This window comes from Heliconius melpomene, chromosome 1 (genome assembly GCF_056956725.1).
Source record: "Heliconius melpomene rosina isolate 202511_hmr_F chromosome 1, ASM5695672v1, whole genome shotgun sequence".
NCBI classification, from domain to species: Eukaryota; Metazoa; Arthropoda; class Insecta; order Lepidoptera; family Nymphalidae; genus Heliconius; species Heliconius melpomene.
Window position 1 is genome coordinate 6,537,670 of NC_140389.1, and position 18,077 is coordinate 6,555,746.

The 18,077-nt window shown below is 32.8% G+C and overlaps 1 protein-coding gene across 28 annotated transcripts in view; it reads right to left on the minus strand.

Moving 5' to 3' along the window:
* Positions 1–9: 9 nt before the first annotated feature.
* The window catches only part of Ca-beta (Calcium channel protein beta subunit), a 127,292-nt gene continuing 109,224 nt past the window's right edge, over positions 10–18,077 (minus strand). For 4 of the 28 annotated variants that reach the window (XM_085196343.1, XM_085196337.1, XM_085196283.1 and 1 more), the window contains exons 2-13: positions 14,411–14,454; positions 11,944–12,060; positions 11,655–11,774; positions 11,129–11,312; positions 7,765–7,785; positions 6,637–6,865; positions 6,353–6,476; positions 5,804–5,944; positions 5,483–5,650; positions 5,261–5,360; positions 3,947–4,012; positions 10–2,445 (exon numbers count right to left, since the gene is read on the minus strand). In XM_085196343.1, the coding sequence (XP_085052469.1) occupies positions 2,171–2,445; positions 3,947–4,012; positions 5,261–5,360; positions 5,483–5,650; positions 5,804–5,944; positions 6,353–6,476; positions 6,637–6,865; positions 7,765–7,785; positions 11,129–11,312; positions 11,655–11,774; positions 11,944–12,060; positions 14,411–14,431 (1,566 nt within the window). In that variant the 5' untranslated portion in view covers positions 14,432–14,454 and the 3' untranslated portion in view covers positions 10–2,170. Of the gene's footprint in view, positions 2,446–2,476; positions 2,761–3,067; positions 3,143–3,946; positions 4,013–4,748; positions 4,785–5,260; positions 5,361–5,482; positions 5,651–5,803; positions 5,945–6,183; positions 6,308–6,352; positions 6,477–6,636; positions 6,866–7,764; positions 7,786–11,128; positions 11,313–11,654; positions 11,775–11,943; positions 12,061–14,410; positions 14,455–18,077 lie in introns of those variants that run through there. The other 24 variants (XM_085196237.1, XM_085196299.1, XM_085196302.1 and 21 more) reach the window with 18 other exon arrangements.

The window sequence follows — 18,077 nt, forward strand, 5'->3', positions numbered from 1 at the left end:
CATCCAAAATCGATATAAAGTATTTTATTTACAAATGATTGCAACAATGAAATACAGACGATGCATTATAATTACAAGAGTTATGTACGTTAAAAAAAATGATAAACGTATAATATAATATCTAACGGCACTAAATTATAAATTTTTTACATTACAGCGAGCTTACGTCCAGTGGCCATCAACAATCATTCTTAATTCGCCTTTCCAGAAGGTTCTCTTACATTCATAAATTCTAAGCAAATTTTCATATTTAAAATATAAGATAGCTTTAAATATTAAATAAATTGTAAAAAGCTGAGACAATTCATTATATTGTTTTATTTTGGATCATTTTTTCTATTTAGATGTGTAGAGTTTTATTATTCGTTTTACAACACTAAAACGAATTAATAATTTTGATTTACTGTTTCCCGCGCTTTTAACTGTCATTTCATTTTCATATTACGCCCAAAATTATATTGTCTCTGTACATATAAATAGAAAAAAAAATCTATTACATATTTATTAGAGAAGAAAACTTTATTCACATCAAAGATATTCCGTTATATACCGTTAGAAATAAAAAGAGCTTAAAATGTGAAATTCTAAAATGGTGCTAGAGAATACATCCATATGGGTCAAGTTCGTTGTGATATAAATAATATAGAAGCCAATAACGCTGTCTCCATTGAAAATAGTATTAGGAAAATGAAACAAAACGTTTTTGTCGTTCTAGAACCATAATTCTGGAGACAATGGCGTTGACGCCGCACTTGGTTTCCATAACGATGCGAGAAAACGAAAATATTCCTCTCCGCGAGTGAGGATTGAACCTACGATCCTCTGATTTCTGTGGATTTAGAACTAATGTTTTTGGATAGTGTTATTAACAAACCTTCTCTTATAATATATTGAAGTCAGTTGTGAAAGAACAGAAATTAAATATTTAATATTTTTATTTCTTCGCCATTATTTCTGGTAACCAGGCAAAGCGCGGCATTTAGTTCCGCCACTCAATTCACAATATCTCCAGAATTCGGCGGAATGTGGATAACGCAAGTGTCTTTAATGAGGACGAAGGTTTTTAACACTAGTCTCCCGGGTTACCCCTGTCTACTTTGGTATGCGCACATGTTAGGTGTTACATTTTACATGTATACCGCAAGATACAGCATGAAGTCAGAAAAAACACACACACACATATTATAACACATGTAGTATTTAACTATTGAAAAATAAAACACACTCACTTAAACAAAAACATTTAGTTTTTAACATTTAGTTTTTAACATTTAGTTTTTAACTATTTTTGTGTATTTATTTCTATATGACCCATATATTCAGGAATACGGTTTTGGAAACAAAAGCTCAGGTTCACAAACCACTCGCAAAAGCGTGCCACTAAAGCTCAGCAATAAGATCTTTGATTTTCACAATTTTTTAGACATTTTAAATGAAATTCTTTATTAATCGTTTATATTTCAACGCAACGCAATGCTCAATTTTTGAGGGGATCGAACCCACATCTATCGCTTTTACGACAGATACGGCACGGCCCACGATAAATACTAAATATAATATATACACGATTAATACGGTTAACCAGTTTCATTTAAAATGTCAGCATTTTTAACGACATCCGGTTAAAGCACAAAGTGCCTTCCGCTCTGTATCCTACCGGAAGTACCCAACTTTATACTTAAGCGCTAAAAGTCAAAAGTGCAATCAAAAATACGCACTTAAATCGATATTCGCTTGATATCGATTAAAGTACACATTGATATACAATATATATTATATTATATTACATATATGTATGTATATAATAATTTGAGGCCAGTTACTATAAAATTCACTAATGTGGTCGGCCCTAAAATACTCGGACGCGACCTCTCACTAGTTTCACTGGCAATATAGAAGAATGTATAGTTAAATATAAGACAAAACCAACCGCCTTCAAGCGAGCACGATTTTTGTGACACAGCAGTGCGGGGTGCCAAAATTTGGGCAAACTATTAAAGAGACATCAATATTACACAATCAAGCTTACACATTTTTTCTTCTATCAATTCCATATTTTCTTTGATACAAGAAAATAATTATTAATTAGCTTGAACAGTATAGGGGGACTTTTGGAAGGCGGTTAAGAGACAGGGTAGGGATACAATGCAGGAAGGTAAAGTCGCGCGTGTTAGACGGCGTTGAGCGCGCGTCGTGAGGAGCCGTACTCATCGGAGGCATCACGGTCGCGTTGACGCCGCTCATCACGCGGGTATTGCTCGCGCGAGTACTCCCGGCCGTAGTCACGCGTGTAGTCATGCCCGTACGCCTCTCGCTCGTACCCATCGTGTGCGTACTCATGCGCGTAGCCCTCGTAGTCGCGTGGGTAGTCACGCGGGTAGCGCTGGTACTCTCGTGGGTAGTAATCTTCTTCTTCCAGCCTTTCTGGTCGCGCACGTGCTCTACCTACAATCATATTTAAAATAGGGTAATATGTGTATGTAAGACAGTTACCTGGTATAGTTTTAAAATTCGAAGAGCAAAATCAATTCTATACGTTTCTTAAAATGTTGTAAAAATAATTTTATGAGCACTTTTATTAATATAATTGAGAAACATATAGCATAGCATTTTGAGAATGTGTTAGTAGATCACACGGGTGGTTAGGTCACACGGCTCGCACTTACGAGGCCTGGTCGGTACCAGACGGAGGGACTTTGGCGGAAGCCCTTACTCTTCCTGGACACGGAATCACCTCGGAATCAGGTGTAGGCGGCGGTACTGCGGATAAGCAAACCTATTGAAGCCTGCCAAGCCGACCTAGGCCATTTTCACTGGAATCTTTAGTATTGCATGAAATATAATTCTTTTGAGGATTCTTTTAGCTTTGAAGTCATTTGTGTTAAATTGTGTTTTCGTTTTTACTCCATAATCTAATGGCGGTTGTAAAGTTATATTTCTAACAATAAGAAGACCCAGAAAACATCCAACCACATAAATACAACAATGATTGAAATGCGACGTCGAGATGTTAGTTAAGCGGCACCCTGGTTAGAAGCTCACAATAAGGAGCCTATAAAATCGCAACCTGTTTTTCGTCGACTGCTTAAATGGAACTGGAATATGGTCTTCTCAGGCTAATGTGCTTGTCCAGAGGCTTGTACTGAAATGAACAGATGTGATTGTGAGGGATGATGAGGGATACAATAAAAAGCTCTAAGTGAGTATTACATTTGTACAAATGACAGGTAATAGAGATAGAGAACTAAACGTGTCAATATTATTTAATATTTATTTTGTTTTGATTATATTATGATTAGGATAAAGAATTTCTATTCAGAACTCTTCCTCTAAAAACCAAACACTATGCCACTAGTAGTTGAGTATATTGTATGTCAATATAAATTATTGCAAAACAAAAATAAGCAAATGAACGAAACAAACATTGACTCTACAACATATATCTAAACTTTAAAACAAATCTACATTAACATAAGGAAGTATGAGCATTGTCTATGTTATGTAATTGTAATTAATATATAATTTAATATGGACTAATGTTAAAATAGATGGTATAAAATTTTATAGATGATACTGTTACAAATTTAATTCACGAAAATGTCTTTCAATTTACCTATATAAGCATAAAATATTAATGTAAATATTAAGAGCTGCCCTTTTAACAGACATATTTTTTCGGTGTCCAGACAAATATTTTCACTATAACTAGAAAAAAAGTTTTTTTTTGATCCACCCTAATATTCATAAGGTAACCCATATTACCCTCTACTCCATAAGCTACCATGACAAAAATTACAACAGCAGTTATATTACGATGAGGCAAATGAAGTATAACACTCTAAATATTTACAAGTACTATCATAGCCTATAGCTCTATTATGAAAAACTAAATAAAATATAGATTAAGGCGTTTATCGTGCTTGTTTTCTATATAAGCGTTATTTACCTCTCCCTCTCTCGTAGCTATACGAGTCGGACCTCTCACGGTGCCCTCCCGAGTGTGCAGGGGGTTCAATGGGAGAAATGACAGGTTAGATTGTATAGTTGACGAATAATTAATATGAAGGTAAAATAAGAATTGAATTTCAGTTATTAAAGGTAATGTTAACTAAAAAATGAATAAAATAGTTAAGTATTAGAAACAGGAAGATTAGGATAAGAATTAAGCAAATGAAAATGTGTCAAAAGTTTTGCTTATTTAAGGATAAAAGGTATTATATAATAATAATTATAAAATTTAACCCGAACATTATGACTTTTATTTAAGTCTAAAATCCATAACAAAATATTAACGTCAAAAGAATAAAATAATATTTCAATACTTTAAGAAAGCTAAAAAAAAAGTTAGTATTAAATAATAACACGTTCTATTTTTTCTTGCCAAATGAATTAAACTTAATAACAAATTATTTTTTGTTTTGTTCATGCTGTCTACAAATGAACATATAGAAACAGTTTTATAACTATCTCTAAGGACTTATGTCCTTTTATGTTCTTTCCACGATATAGATGAATATGAAAACAAGGATAACGGCTTAAAACCTTCTATTTTTTGTTTTTGGCAAACATTCCTAAGTAAGTCAATTAAAGAACTTGGTTGTTTTGTTACTTTATCAGTATCTAGTGTTAATTATGGATTTTAGATTATATATTATTATCATTTATTTTAAATACAACTATTTATTTGAAGAGAAGAATACAACTACAGTTATAGATATACAGCACGACATCTATATATTTATATATACCTGAGACGAACTCAGTCAGCCTTCGGCTCGTGTAACCTAATTATAATAGAAGTCTATAATAATATTCTATTTTTTTATTTAATTCTATTTCTACACAAAAAAATCATAGATTGGGCAAATTTATAGCTTCTAATAGTTTCTAACGATATTTTGTAAAATATGTTGAAACATCAATAACTTACTTTACTAACTGTTGTAATATGTTAGACAAGTTAATATATAACATATTTTCTTTAAAAAAAAACATTATAAAACTATATACAAGAAAATTATTATACAAAAAACTACTTTAATATAAACCTCATAATAATATATTACAATAAAGAAAAAAAAAAAAATCATGAGACGATAAGGGCTCATCCTTTTAATTTTTTAAATTATATTTTTAAAATTTACGAATTTTACGATTATCGAATTTCGAATAACAAGGACTAATCGTCAACAAATAAAAAAATATTGACATATTGTCAGCCCTACAAATTATTTTATATGCGAATTCACGTAATACTCACCAGGTTGGGCGTGTTGCTGCTGGGAGTGTGAGTGTGGGAGAGTGGCATGAGGTCGTGTACTTGATGGCGCGGGGGGTGGATGGGTCGCCGCCCAATATCCCTGGAAGAAGAGTTATCAAGAGAGATTATATTTATTATAAGTACGTATTGTAAGCGCTACGGATGTGTCTGACCTGAACTCGAGGAAATGAATTATTATCATTTCTTCCTTCTGATATTTACCTCTAAAAATTCTGCAATTCTTTCACAGGCTTCTTCCAATTGGTTTTCATCAAGAATCAAATCGAACATTTCAGGAGGACACTGTGCCAACTTCTCAGCAGCCACCATTTGCACTGACAGGTTCTTGCTCTGACCTTTACCGCGTGACTTTATTAGCCGTTGCAGTACCTTAAATAATTAAATCAAAATTAATATTACACGGAAGAGTTTGGTAAGATAGATAAATTTTCATTAAAAAATATTTAAATCAAACAACTTAAGCCAATTTAAAACCTCAGATTCAAATATCTTATTATACACTTAATTCGATAAGAAATTTACCTTTGGACTAGATATTTTCAAATACACGATGGTAGGAGCTAATGAAGTTTTAGCAAGCTGCGATGGGTGGTTGATGGTATCACAGTCCAAAACAACCAACTGTAAAGTCCTCGCCAAATCAAATATCCTCTCGATCTCCGTCTAACAGAAAATATAAAGAGTCAAATGGGGGCAACATTTTAATGATAACAGGGTTATCAGGCCATGCACTGGTATATGGTTAGTCGAGTGATTCAATAACTGCATGCGTTTATCCCATAATGGCCATTCAATTCAACATCAGGAACAATATACAAAGCTTATATAAAAAACACAAATTAACAACTAAATGAATGAGCCCACATTAGTTCAATCATCATGAAGACCTGAACGAACCGAACCTGAACTTCAACCAAGCAATTAGTTCTTGAATTAGTTCTGTCCATAATTGGTTTCTTTGGCGGATTATTGAGCAAGGAGCGTTTCGCCAGAGATATGTCCGCCGTCACCCTGGTGATGATGATCCTGGAAAAAGGAGATTTATGAGAGGAGTCAATTGGTTATCTGTACCTGAACTTCCACCAGGCAAGTGGATCGCGAGTTGGACCGCTCCACAATAGCTCGTTTCGAAGCGTTGTTGAGTAACGTCCGCTTGGCGATAGATATGTCAGCCATCACACGGGTTATTATTATCCTGAAATTGCATTAAGCTTAGCACACGGCGGTATTCCGTCGATAGCTAGGCACGACTTTTAGATCCTAGATCTAAACTTTAAGATAAATGTTATGACACAATAAATATAAAAACAAAATCAGAACAAGGCCATTTTTAAAGGACGAAACAAATATCTAACCTTCCTTCGAACCGTCGCTTCAGGAAGTCGAATAATGCTTTTTGCATCATATCAGTGACTTCATAGCCTTTGAGTGAAGGGCCGACGAGGACTACAGGGCGCATAGAAGGAACCACATCGTAAGGAGTACAGGCTTCTTGTTTCTTGAAGAAGGGTTTTCGCTTGGTTTCCTTACTTGCTGGTAGGGCTCCAGCACCACGTCCTCTACCTGCCGAATCTGAATCTTCACCTGAGAGAAAAAAATCTAGTAAGAATATTTTACATAATTATGTTAAAAATTAATATTTTTTTCTTTAAAAAGTGATTTTTTATTATAAATTAATAATTTTTTTTTATTTATTGGTTGTTAAATTTGATAACTACTGAAACTATTTTCTTTATTATGTTGAACTTTTAGAAAAAAAAAGACTTTAGTATAAATATTTTATCTTTTAAGTCAATCGACGATTGTGCAAGTAAATTATTTAAACGAACAATGTTTACAGAGACTAAAATGAAAATCAATGCTTGGTTCTATATTACGGGTACAATTTTACAGGGCAAGTTTCAGGGAATTAATCGGGGAGCATGCCTTCAAGTTTTTTATTTAAATACCTACAAAACTATTTTATTTTGAGGATTTAAACTAAAAATATAATAAGTTTACCCATTACCTGTGTTTTACAAATAATATGAAATACATTATGCACTTGACAACATCAACATCCATATTCAATACGGTACGTACCTGTTTAGTAAAAATTCAATAGATTTTTTATAATAAAACATTTTTTTTTATCTATTGAAATTTTACCATAATAAAAAAGGGAATAAATAAATAAATATTAACTTATATAATTTATAAAATACTTTGTTTATACACAAAAACAACAATATAAACATATAATTATTAAAAAAAATGATAATATAAACAAAGTATTCATACAGGATAGAAATATGGTTCATGAGATATGGTGGAGCGAGCAAAATATATCATTAAAATAAAGAAAAAAATTTTATAGTTAAAAAATTTAAAAAAGAAAACCAAGGCCAAATTAATTATTTATTATTAATAATAATAATAATTTGGGTGAAAATTGGAAGCATTTCCTGGTCAATCAGTAATGGTTGGCATGTATCCAGTCTTACCTCGGTCGTTCGTTGGGACATCTGAAATAACGTCATGAAAATTGTGAGTGCTTATATAGAGACCGAGGAAATTGACAACTTTCACCGTTTCTTATTTCATGTTTCCATGTATAATGAGTGCTTTAGTTGTTATACGATACAATGCAGTTGCTTGTTGCAATACAAATGTTTTTTTAATAAGTCTGATTTTTCGTAAAGTTTTTGTAATTCATAATCATTATATTGCTGAAAATTTACTTGTTTGAAAGCGCTATTTTAACGAACTTCTGGTTTGAATTCAAAAAAATTAAATCAGTCACTTAAAATGTAAAGTGACCCTTAGATGTTAAGAAGCATTGATACAATGTCCAAAAACTTCAACAGGACAGAAATGAATGCAAAAAATGTGAAAGAACATGTGAAGAACAGGTGTCCTATGGAAAAGCCCATAGCCCACAGGGCTGTATTGACACAATAATTGTATTTTTCTTTATTTTAAATTAGCACGTACAGATTGTTAGGCTAGTCATGTGCCGCTCGCCTCATAGAGGTATTATATTGTACCCTTATCTATTAGAAATATAATTTATTATAAAACTATCAGTTAAGTTTCATCAATCAAAAAATAATCGAAGGTGCTTTGATGACTACAGCATTAATCTTATCTTTGAAAAAAAAAAAACCTCTTAGTTGGATAGCACACGAACGAAACAGGAAGTAAAAACTACTTCTACTTCTACTATTCTAAGGAAGGAATTGTACTAAGAACAGAATTATAAGTGTACTAGCGACCCCCTTGCGGCTTCGCCCGCTTTTACTACTGAATTATTCATATAACGTATGTGTGCAAAGCACTTAAGATAATGTGAAAATTAATTAAGCTCTAATGCAACCCGCATTTTCGTAGTTTCAATAAGGATTTTCCAATTGTTTTAGACATCAAGGATTTTTTAGTAGGTACCGTAATTTTAAATCTGTGCTACCAATCTTTTCAAGTACTTATTAAAATATATTTAAATGACTATTTTTAGATAGTTAAATGACTATTTTTAAACGGAAGAAATTATAAACAAAAGCCTACCTACTAATAACTACTACAAAAAATATGAAACCAAATATATAGCGCCGAAATAATACATTCAACTAAAATTATCCAATACGTGCAAACGCATCTAAATCTTCGTTGCTATGCCTCTAAAGCGGGCGGGTTTTTTTTTTCGAGCTTGTGGTTAATGCTGATGAGGGTATTCTGTCCCTGATGAAAAGCAAGCACTACGTGGCTGCCTGTGAGGAAAATTAAATAGAATGCATTAGCCGGGAATCGAACCCGGGCCCGCGTGGCAGGCGAGCATTCTACCACTGAACCACCGATGACTGCTCATGACGCGCTTGTATAAGCAAAACGTCGCGGGGCGCGTTTCGCAGCAAGGATGTTTTGATATTGTAACAACTTCTAAAGTACTTATTAAAATGAAAAAACAGTAAACGACAGTTTTGATCTACATTAAATGGCCAACGTAACTAATATACTTATTTATATGCTGAGAGTAAGGGATAAGTAAAACTTGAGTAACATACAGCTGATGTGTCAACGGCGGGATGTGTCAACAATTAAATGCGTTTTTCTCTAAAACTATTCGCAATTTCGAAATAGTGTAAAAAGCAAATTTTATCTTCGTTTAACGTAGAAAATTAATAAAGTATTTTAAAGGATAAGGATTAATACCATTATGGAAAAATATGACTCACAATAAAAAATATATTGAAATTACTATTTTTAGACAGAAATATGATCACTACACGTTATCCTTAAAAGATAAAAATATGCTGTCGCGGACTTTTTTGTAGATCTTATTAAGAGGAACAATACTCCAGTACACTATTTTCATGTAGTACTTACCATTAAAGCAGCGCATGCGCGAAAGTGTCTCAACGGGTAGGACTTTAGACACATTTATCGTATTTATGTTAATTTACGTAAGAATGTACAAATAATAAACTATATATAAACCTTCCCTGAGAAATACTCGACCTAATGGTGAAAACCGCATAAAAATCCGTTGGGTGGTTTAGAAGGAGAAGAGTTAGAAAGTTCAGACAGACACGAAAAGCGACTTTGTTTTATAAGATACTAGCGGCCCGCTCGCGGCTTCACCCGCGTGAACTATGTTATTATTAATTTCTGTCTCCATGGCTACGTCCTAGTGACCTCTATGCAAAATTTGAGACTCCTAGCATTTGTAGTAACGAAGTTTCATACAAACTTTCGACCCCAAAAACAACCCCTTAGAAGTCGAATATTGCAAATTCCCGTCTTAGCGAGCACCTACGTCCTATAAATAACTCCAATGCAAAATTTGAGATTTCTAGCACATTTAGTTTCTGAGATTTCGTGATGAGTGAGTGACCTTTCGATTTTATATATATAGATAGGATAGGATAGGATAATTCTATTGTGTACAATAATCCATTTATTTGATTTTCAAACAATATTGATGAGGTTCTAATTAACAACTGCATTGTACGTCTCCATTATTTGACACAAGATTTTAAAAAATATTTTTTTATAAATTATAAAAAATAATGAAAGGCTTGAGTTTATTATTACGGTATGGTAATCAAAATTGTATCAAATTTGAATATATAATTATTAATCTTGTGACAAAATAAAGCAGTGTTACGAGTTGTACCGACAATTTCTTGTTTATCATCATTAAACTATAATATAATTCATTAATACAATGATATAATAATAATGAATTATATTTTTGAAATTAAAACGAAATTAAGAAATTTAGCAAATATATTACCATGATCATCTTAACGTCTCTAAATTTGAAACAATTACTATCGGTATTTGATAAAGCACGCCAATTTTACTGGTTATTTCGATTAATTTAGACTTAATAATTAGTTAAAATATAATTAATTAGTTAAATAAATATATTGGAATATAAATATTTTTAATTATATAATAAATGGAGGTAAATTAACGGTACGAAAACAACATTCATAAATCATTATTGGCCACTCTTTTGTAGTTATGGTAATTTTTTGTCGATTTAAATACATTTATAGACAGAAAGTTCAGTTATGAGCATGTCACTGAGTGACATTAGAAAGATATCAAATTAAATTTAAAACTTTGCAATTATATTAAAATATCAAAACATATATAAATACACATATACATACAGACATACATATTCACATCAAAACTTTATAAAAATCAGAAAACATAAATCACAAATAAGTTGTAATGAATCCTATAAATATATAACCACAATATATATATAGGTTTCACGTGAACCAGTAAACGTGACGTGACGTGACATGGCAAGTCGTGACGTGACATGGCGTGACGTGACGTATCAGCGTGACGTACCGGGCGTGGGGGGGGTGCTACCTCGGCTGGGGAGAGGCTGCGGGCCGGCGGAGGGGGGGCGCTGGTAGCGGCGCGTGGTGAGGCCAGCGCGGACTGCTTCTAACTTGACAGGTGATGGGATGAAGCCGATGTCGCATCCTTCCTTCACGAGACGCCCGATCCACCAGTTGTTGTCGTACTTCTCCTGGAAATTGGGAATTGAGGTAAACATAATGTGAAAAAAGTAAGTTTTCTAGATTGTCATGTTACATGTTGATTGTTACGGTAAATAACCTTCACACCAGGTTTTCTCGAGATTTAGGTGGTATTTGGTTGGTGGTACTGGTTTTCTTTAACATGTTGCAATATAATTTTTAAATTCTATGATGTCATGTCCGTCCAGTATCACCAAAATATTTTGTAGGGTTGGTACCGAAAGTCTGAAATAGCCTTGCCTAGACTTGAAAGTTATGCTTTAGATTTTTGTTTGCCACATCTGGTTAGATATTTTTATAAAAATAATAAATAACATTTTTTTTCCACTTACCTTGATGTGGAGATATTGGCGTACTTCGAAGGATATGGCGCTGCCGTGTACCGGCGAGTCGTCGTCCAGCGTGCCATCGTACGCGACGTTGGTGCGTACCGCAAACGCCACTGGTTTTGACTGAAAAGTATAATAGAAAAATATATACTTTTGGAAGCCGATCAAGCGTTTTGATCACTAAGCCATAGGTTCTCGTTCTTAGTGCGCACAGTGTTTGGACGGTTTCCAAGAGCCACGGGTTCAGATATATGCGGGATACAGCGTGATATAACATTAAAAAAATACTAACTCGTGCCTTGTCCAGCTGTGAGAGAGCCTGCGCTTCCTTCTCGCGGCGCAGAGTCTCCTTGTCTTCGTCCAGCGACAGTTCAGAGGATGGCTGTGAATAGTTAGAATCCGCCGAGCCCTGGAAATATGAGAAAATTGAATTTGAAACAAGTTATCAATAAAAGATAAGTAGTTACTTTTTTTACAATTTGTAGGGTGTTATTTCACACTTAGACTACTTTTTTTAGAAAGTTTACACACGCCTCTTGGAAACCGATTAAGCTCTACCACCACATGTTCTTATCAAGTAACGTCGAATTTCTTATTGGTACAGTAAGTGAGCTGTAGATGATTGCCAGATTTGATTTTTGGGTTTTTCTGACTTCCCGAGTGAACAATGCTCAGAAGTTCAGAAAACCGAAGTTCAGGACGGCCACAACTCGTTGACTGGACAGTACGCTTGTTACAATTTATTTTATTTAACATCTCTGTAGGGAGGCGCTTTCCGCTTAGTTGGTTTCCATGAGACGCGTATTCAAATCCCGCTATATATTTTATTTATTTTTTCTAAAAAAAGTAGTAACTTGTTCGTCATTGAGTGGTAGTTAGTTTTGGGCCTAGGATAATAATTGACTTACATATTACTTAGTATTTAAGTGACAATATTTTTTTTATTATATTTTTTTTCCTTTCCGGTATATATCTGGTATAATTATAACTGCTCAGCGTAAAATGCTGATATTTAGCATGTATTTTTCTAAAGTAGTATAAGGGAACATTAAGAGGAAATGTTCCGAAAAAACTATGAGAACGGGAACAGAATCTATATATATAAAAGGACTTGTCCTCACTGACTGAGGTAAGACGCACGCAAAGCCTTAACCGGTGTGCGTAGAAACGTTAAATTTGGACAAAAGTTTACTTTCGTAATCTTGTCCAATATCGATATCCACTAAGAAGGGATTTTGAAAAACTTTAACCCTAAAGGGGTGAAATAGGGGTTCAAAGTTTGTATGGAAAAAAATTTAAATCGCCACCGATTTTAATAAAATTTGAAATTTAGATTTTTAAAAGTATTTAATTGAACACGTGTTTCATAGTTTTCTAGAATTCTCCCCCTAAGGGTGCAAATAAGGGGTTGAAAGTCTGTATAGGTTTTTTTTAAATCGTTACCAATTTTCATAAAATTTGAAATTCAGACTCTTAAACGTATATAATTAAACATATGTTTCATGGTTTTCTAGAATTCACTCCCCAAGGGTGCAAATAAGGGGTTGAAAGTTTGTATGGAAAAATCTTTAAATCGCCACCGATTTTTATAAAATTTGAAATTTAGACTTAAAAATATTTCATTGAACACATGTTTCATGGGTTATTAGAATTCACCCTTAAATAGGCAAGCGAAGCTGCGCGCGTCCGCTAGTCTTACATAAACGTCCACGTCAACATGTTAAAGTCCACGACGTTATGCTTGCGGGCTGCTAATCGTCTCTTATAATATATTGTTTTTATGATATGTAATAACTATTAAATCGTATATAAATTATCGTTATAGACGTCAAGTGACATTTCTAGCATTATTTATAAGAATTGCTTGGTTTAATCTCATGTGAGAATTTCTTAATGGCATCTGTCGTGACTAAAAGAGGTGTAAATAATAACAAAAATAAATATTCAAAAATGGAATTGGGTCACTTTAATGGAATATTTTGCAGGTAAATGAAGAAAGTAATTACTTTTTTCATTTCCCTGCTAAGACGAAGCGCGATTTTCTATTTATTGTCGAATACTACAGTCGTCTGTTGTTACACAACTCGTTATATACTACCGCATGAATTCATTTTAATTATATTTTTTTTATTAGAAAACAGATAATATTAATAATAGGTATATTTGATTAAGCTAATTATATATATTTTTTACAAACAAAAATAATGTATAAGTGAACTCAGAAATCAAAAATGCTAACAAATATATTTGTCATTTTTTTAAATCATGAACTAAAAAAATACATCCTAAGTACGTGCCTGAAGAAGGCTAGAAATAAAAAAGTCATACTGTAAAGATTTTATTAGAATTTAGCTATTTTTACATTCCTCAACCCTCTTTACATATATTATACATATTAAGCTTTTATATACGAATGATTAAAGTGAATTATTTACGGTCTATGGCGCCACGTGGGGAAATCGATCGCCGTTTGTTTGAGTAATAACGATGACAGTGGGTTCAAATTTTGCGGGAAAATTTATATATTAATATAGATTTTTTAATTCTTATGAGACAGCATACATATAGCTAAATAAAGAATCTCTTGAATCGATTTAGAGTGGAATATGGTAAAAGAGATTATCATAACACTTTTACGAAACATTAAAAAAACATATTTTCAAAGTAAACTTTGAATTTTTCTTCTTTCCTTTTTTTTTCTTTCTTTTTTTTTCAAAATTGGACACACATTTAAAAACGAAAAAGCAATAAAAGCTTACCAACGGCTTGTAGTTTTTCATTTGTAGCGCACGTCGCTTGGTGACTGCATGCAATGCACAACACACACAAAAAGATAAAAAATCAGGTAAACATGCATATAATAACAATTATATAAAAAATATATCTATTTAAAAGAAATTAATATTTTTCTATGCAAAAGAAGCTATATGTAACATATATAATATTTATTATGATGCTTTTTCATGATCAGACGCGGTTGTGGTTTCGACACCTACTCTGGAAGATATTTTTTTAAATTTTTCTTACCAGAGTAACTAAATAAAGCGAAATATTAAGTTCTACCATTCAACATGCAGTGTCTCGAAAATGGAGCGAAACGTGGGTATTTCCCACGTCTCGTTACCCTGCTATATACAGCATGAAGCCAAATAATAAATAAATAGATAGCAAATATTTTTAGTTAAGCCACTTTCATTATAGGAGTGCAATAAATAATATATAAACTATTCTAACATGTTTTTTTATTATTAATATATATTATAGAATAAATTCTTTATCTATATGTAAAAAGATAAATAAAACTAAAACTACACAAACAAACAACTGCCAAGCGATTACTAAGCTTAATATAATAACACAACCTGTATTCGAAGTCGCTTCCACCGTCTCTACAAACGTATCTTGACCACTCAATTGGGTATAACCGGATGCCATTTTTGCCAACAATTACAAAATATTCTAAAGATATTAACATATATATATATATATATATATATATATATATATATATATGTAAGTCTGATTTTTAATAATTCTACATATAAATAAACTTTTTACTGTTCAAATTCGATAAAAACACTTTTAAATTGATTTTCTAATAATGATTTTCTATATTTATAAAATTAACAGATAACGCACAACCAAAAAAAAAACCATATAATTTACTTTTTATATTTCTTGTTTTGTTATATGAAAAAAAACCACCAGTTTCCAGAAAAGCAAACGCGGCCGTCAAGAACCGAAACTGAAATGGTTCATTTGTAATGTGTGGGAGGAACTTTGCCAGAACTTGTGAAAGGATGACGTCATAGTCCTTTATTGAGCTAAGCCCATTCGACACCGTTATGTAAAATATTGTACGTTTTTGTAGCTATGTTTAGTAGGAATATAGTGATTTCCTCTTAGTGCTTTAACCGTCGTAGCGCACTGGAATAGCTTTAAACTGACGTTGGTGGGTTCAATTTCGAGTAATAATTATATTTAAAAATAAAATCTAGACGTCCCGGTGCAGGGCACAAGCGTGCGTCTGAAAACGCGACGGTTGTGGTTTAATTTTCAATCGCGTGAATGAAACGTTTAATATTTGCATTTCCTCGCTTTTGTAACGAGGCAACCCGCGGCGTTGAGTTCCACATTTCAACACGCAATACCTCAAAAGTTGACGAAATATCTTAACACTAGGTTCCCCGTAGTTTAAGTAACAGATAAAATTGAAATAAAATTAGAGCTGATAATTTTGAAAAAGCTCTAGTTCTGTACTACAGTATATAAAGAAACACTACGTCAATTACATTCAGTCCACAATGCCTTTAAAGATTGAATGAGTAGAATAGAGTGACTTAACAAAGGATTCTTTCTGCCTATCATCTACTTTCTCTCTGCTTCATATAAATGGGGGAGATTCAATATCACAAACACATTATTTATTTTTATTCACTGATTTTATTCGACATTTATTTATTTATTTTGTTTTTTGGCAATATTAGTTTGAAAGATATTTTGTATACAATAAAAATATTTATATATCCACCTCATATAACGACTTAATTAATGGACTCTGGTAGCAGCTAATTAAGGGAACCTTTTTAAATTTACAGTAATTTGTAAAATAACGTAACGATTGATGGCCATTCATAATATTTTCAGTAGCTGAAGGAAGGCAGGGAAGGGATCAAAGTGTGACGTCACACAACTTTATTGAGCTTTCTGCATGTTCTACGCCTACGTACAGTAGCTCCTTAAAATATACAAATAAAGTAAATATGGAAGGATAAAATGATTGTATTTTTTAACTATATAACCTTCGTAGGGTCTAAACAATTAATAGATCGAGCATGTTATATGTTTTTAAACTAAGAATGAATATTTTTTTTACATTCAAGTTCGAAGAGGGTTAAGACACTCTATTTCTCGCGCACCGTACAATTTTCGAAACATAACCTGTTGAATGGCGGAACTCAACGTCGTGCTTTATCTTGTTACAGTGCGAGAAATTGAACATAATTTATCATTCCGAATAGTGGGAATCGAATCCACAATCGTCGCGTTTACAGACATACACCTGTACCACTTGTCTATGACGGATTTCTGCACTAAAATAAACGTATATTCTCAATATACTTGAGTTTGCATCACATCTACGGAGAGTGGTTTGTAATAAATCAAGAATAGATTTTAAGTGGCAAGATAGTACAAAGCTTTCATTTACTGTACCTATTTGAAAATGTATTGACATTATGTTTTATAATGTAAAATTGAGGACGTCGTGGGCCAACGGTAGTGTCCGATTTAAACATGAAGACTAACAGTTCTAGGTTCAAACCCAGACCTGGGAAATGAATTATTTTTAGTTCCATGCATTTGCAAACCGCTTCGTTGTTTAAGGTTTAGTACCAGATAATCCAAGATTTCCAATAATGGGAAACTTTATAATTAAAAAAGTGAATTATTATTATTAATTTTATTAAACTCATATATATATATATGTATATATATGTGTGTGTATATATATATATATATATATATATATATATATATATATATATATATATATATATATATATATATATATATATATATATATGAGTTTAATAAGACTGCTATTTATTCAAATGCATTGTGGCGTTACCTTCACACACAAAGTAAAATCAGATGCCAGATTCTCTTTGTACTTTATAATCCCATTGAAAGAAAGTTATAGTGCTTCTTGGGTAAGAATTTAATTGGATACCACAGTCCTCTGTGGAGTTTAAAAATGTTAGCTGTAGCTAACTTTTACGGCTTATAAGCCGTGCCAGAACAAGATTACGGTTAAAATACGTACTTGGTTCGCATGTCAAGGCTACGATTAGCTGGTCCAAATCTGCGTAGGATAGTAAAAAAAAGTCTTTTTTCAGATTTACGCGCGACCCCGCAGGAACCTAGTGCCAAAATACTCTGTTCCCATTTTCGACCTGATTTTCGAGACATTGCGTGTCCAGTGACGGAACTAAACGCTGCGCTTTACCTTATTACCAGAGTACCACTTAGTATTGCTAAGTAACATTGGCGTAGTTCATTAAAATAACGATTCAGTACTGACACGGTTTGCAAAGAATAGACCCGATTTAGATTTAGCTGTTTACCGAATGGATGACGTAAGTCAACAATACATACTTTTGAAGGTGTAACGATGGAGTTTGACGCTAAACAGGAGAGGCTTTTTCAGGGAAAATATTTTATTTTATATTAATCTTTTTATATTATATTTAGTTTAATTAATGAATCCGCGCCTCTTCGAAACCGTCTTGTGGCTCTGACCTCTAAACTCTACGTTTTATTCTCATTCTTCCATGTAAAAATCGAACCTACAACAGTCACGATTTAGTCAGACGTAACCCTGAGCCATGTGATTTCATCAGCCATAAGCCATTGATCTTTCTATTA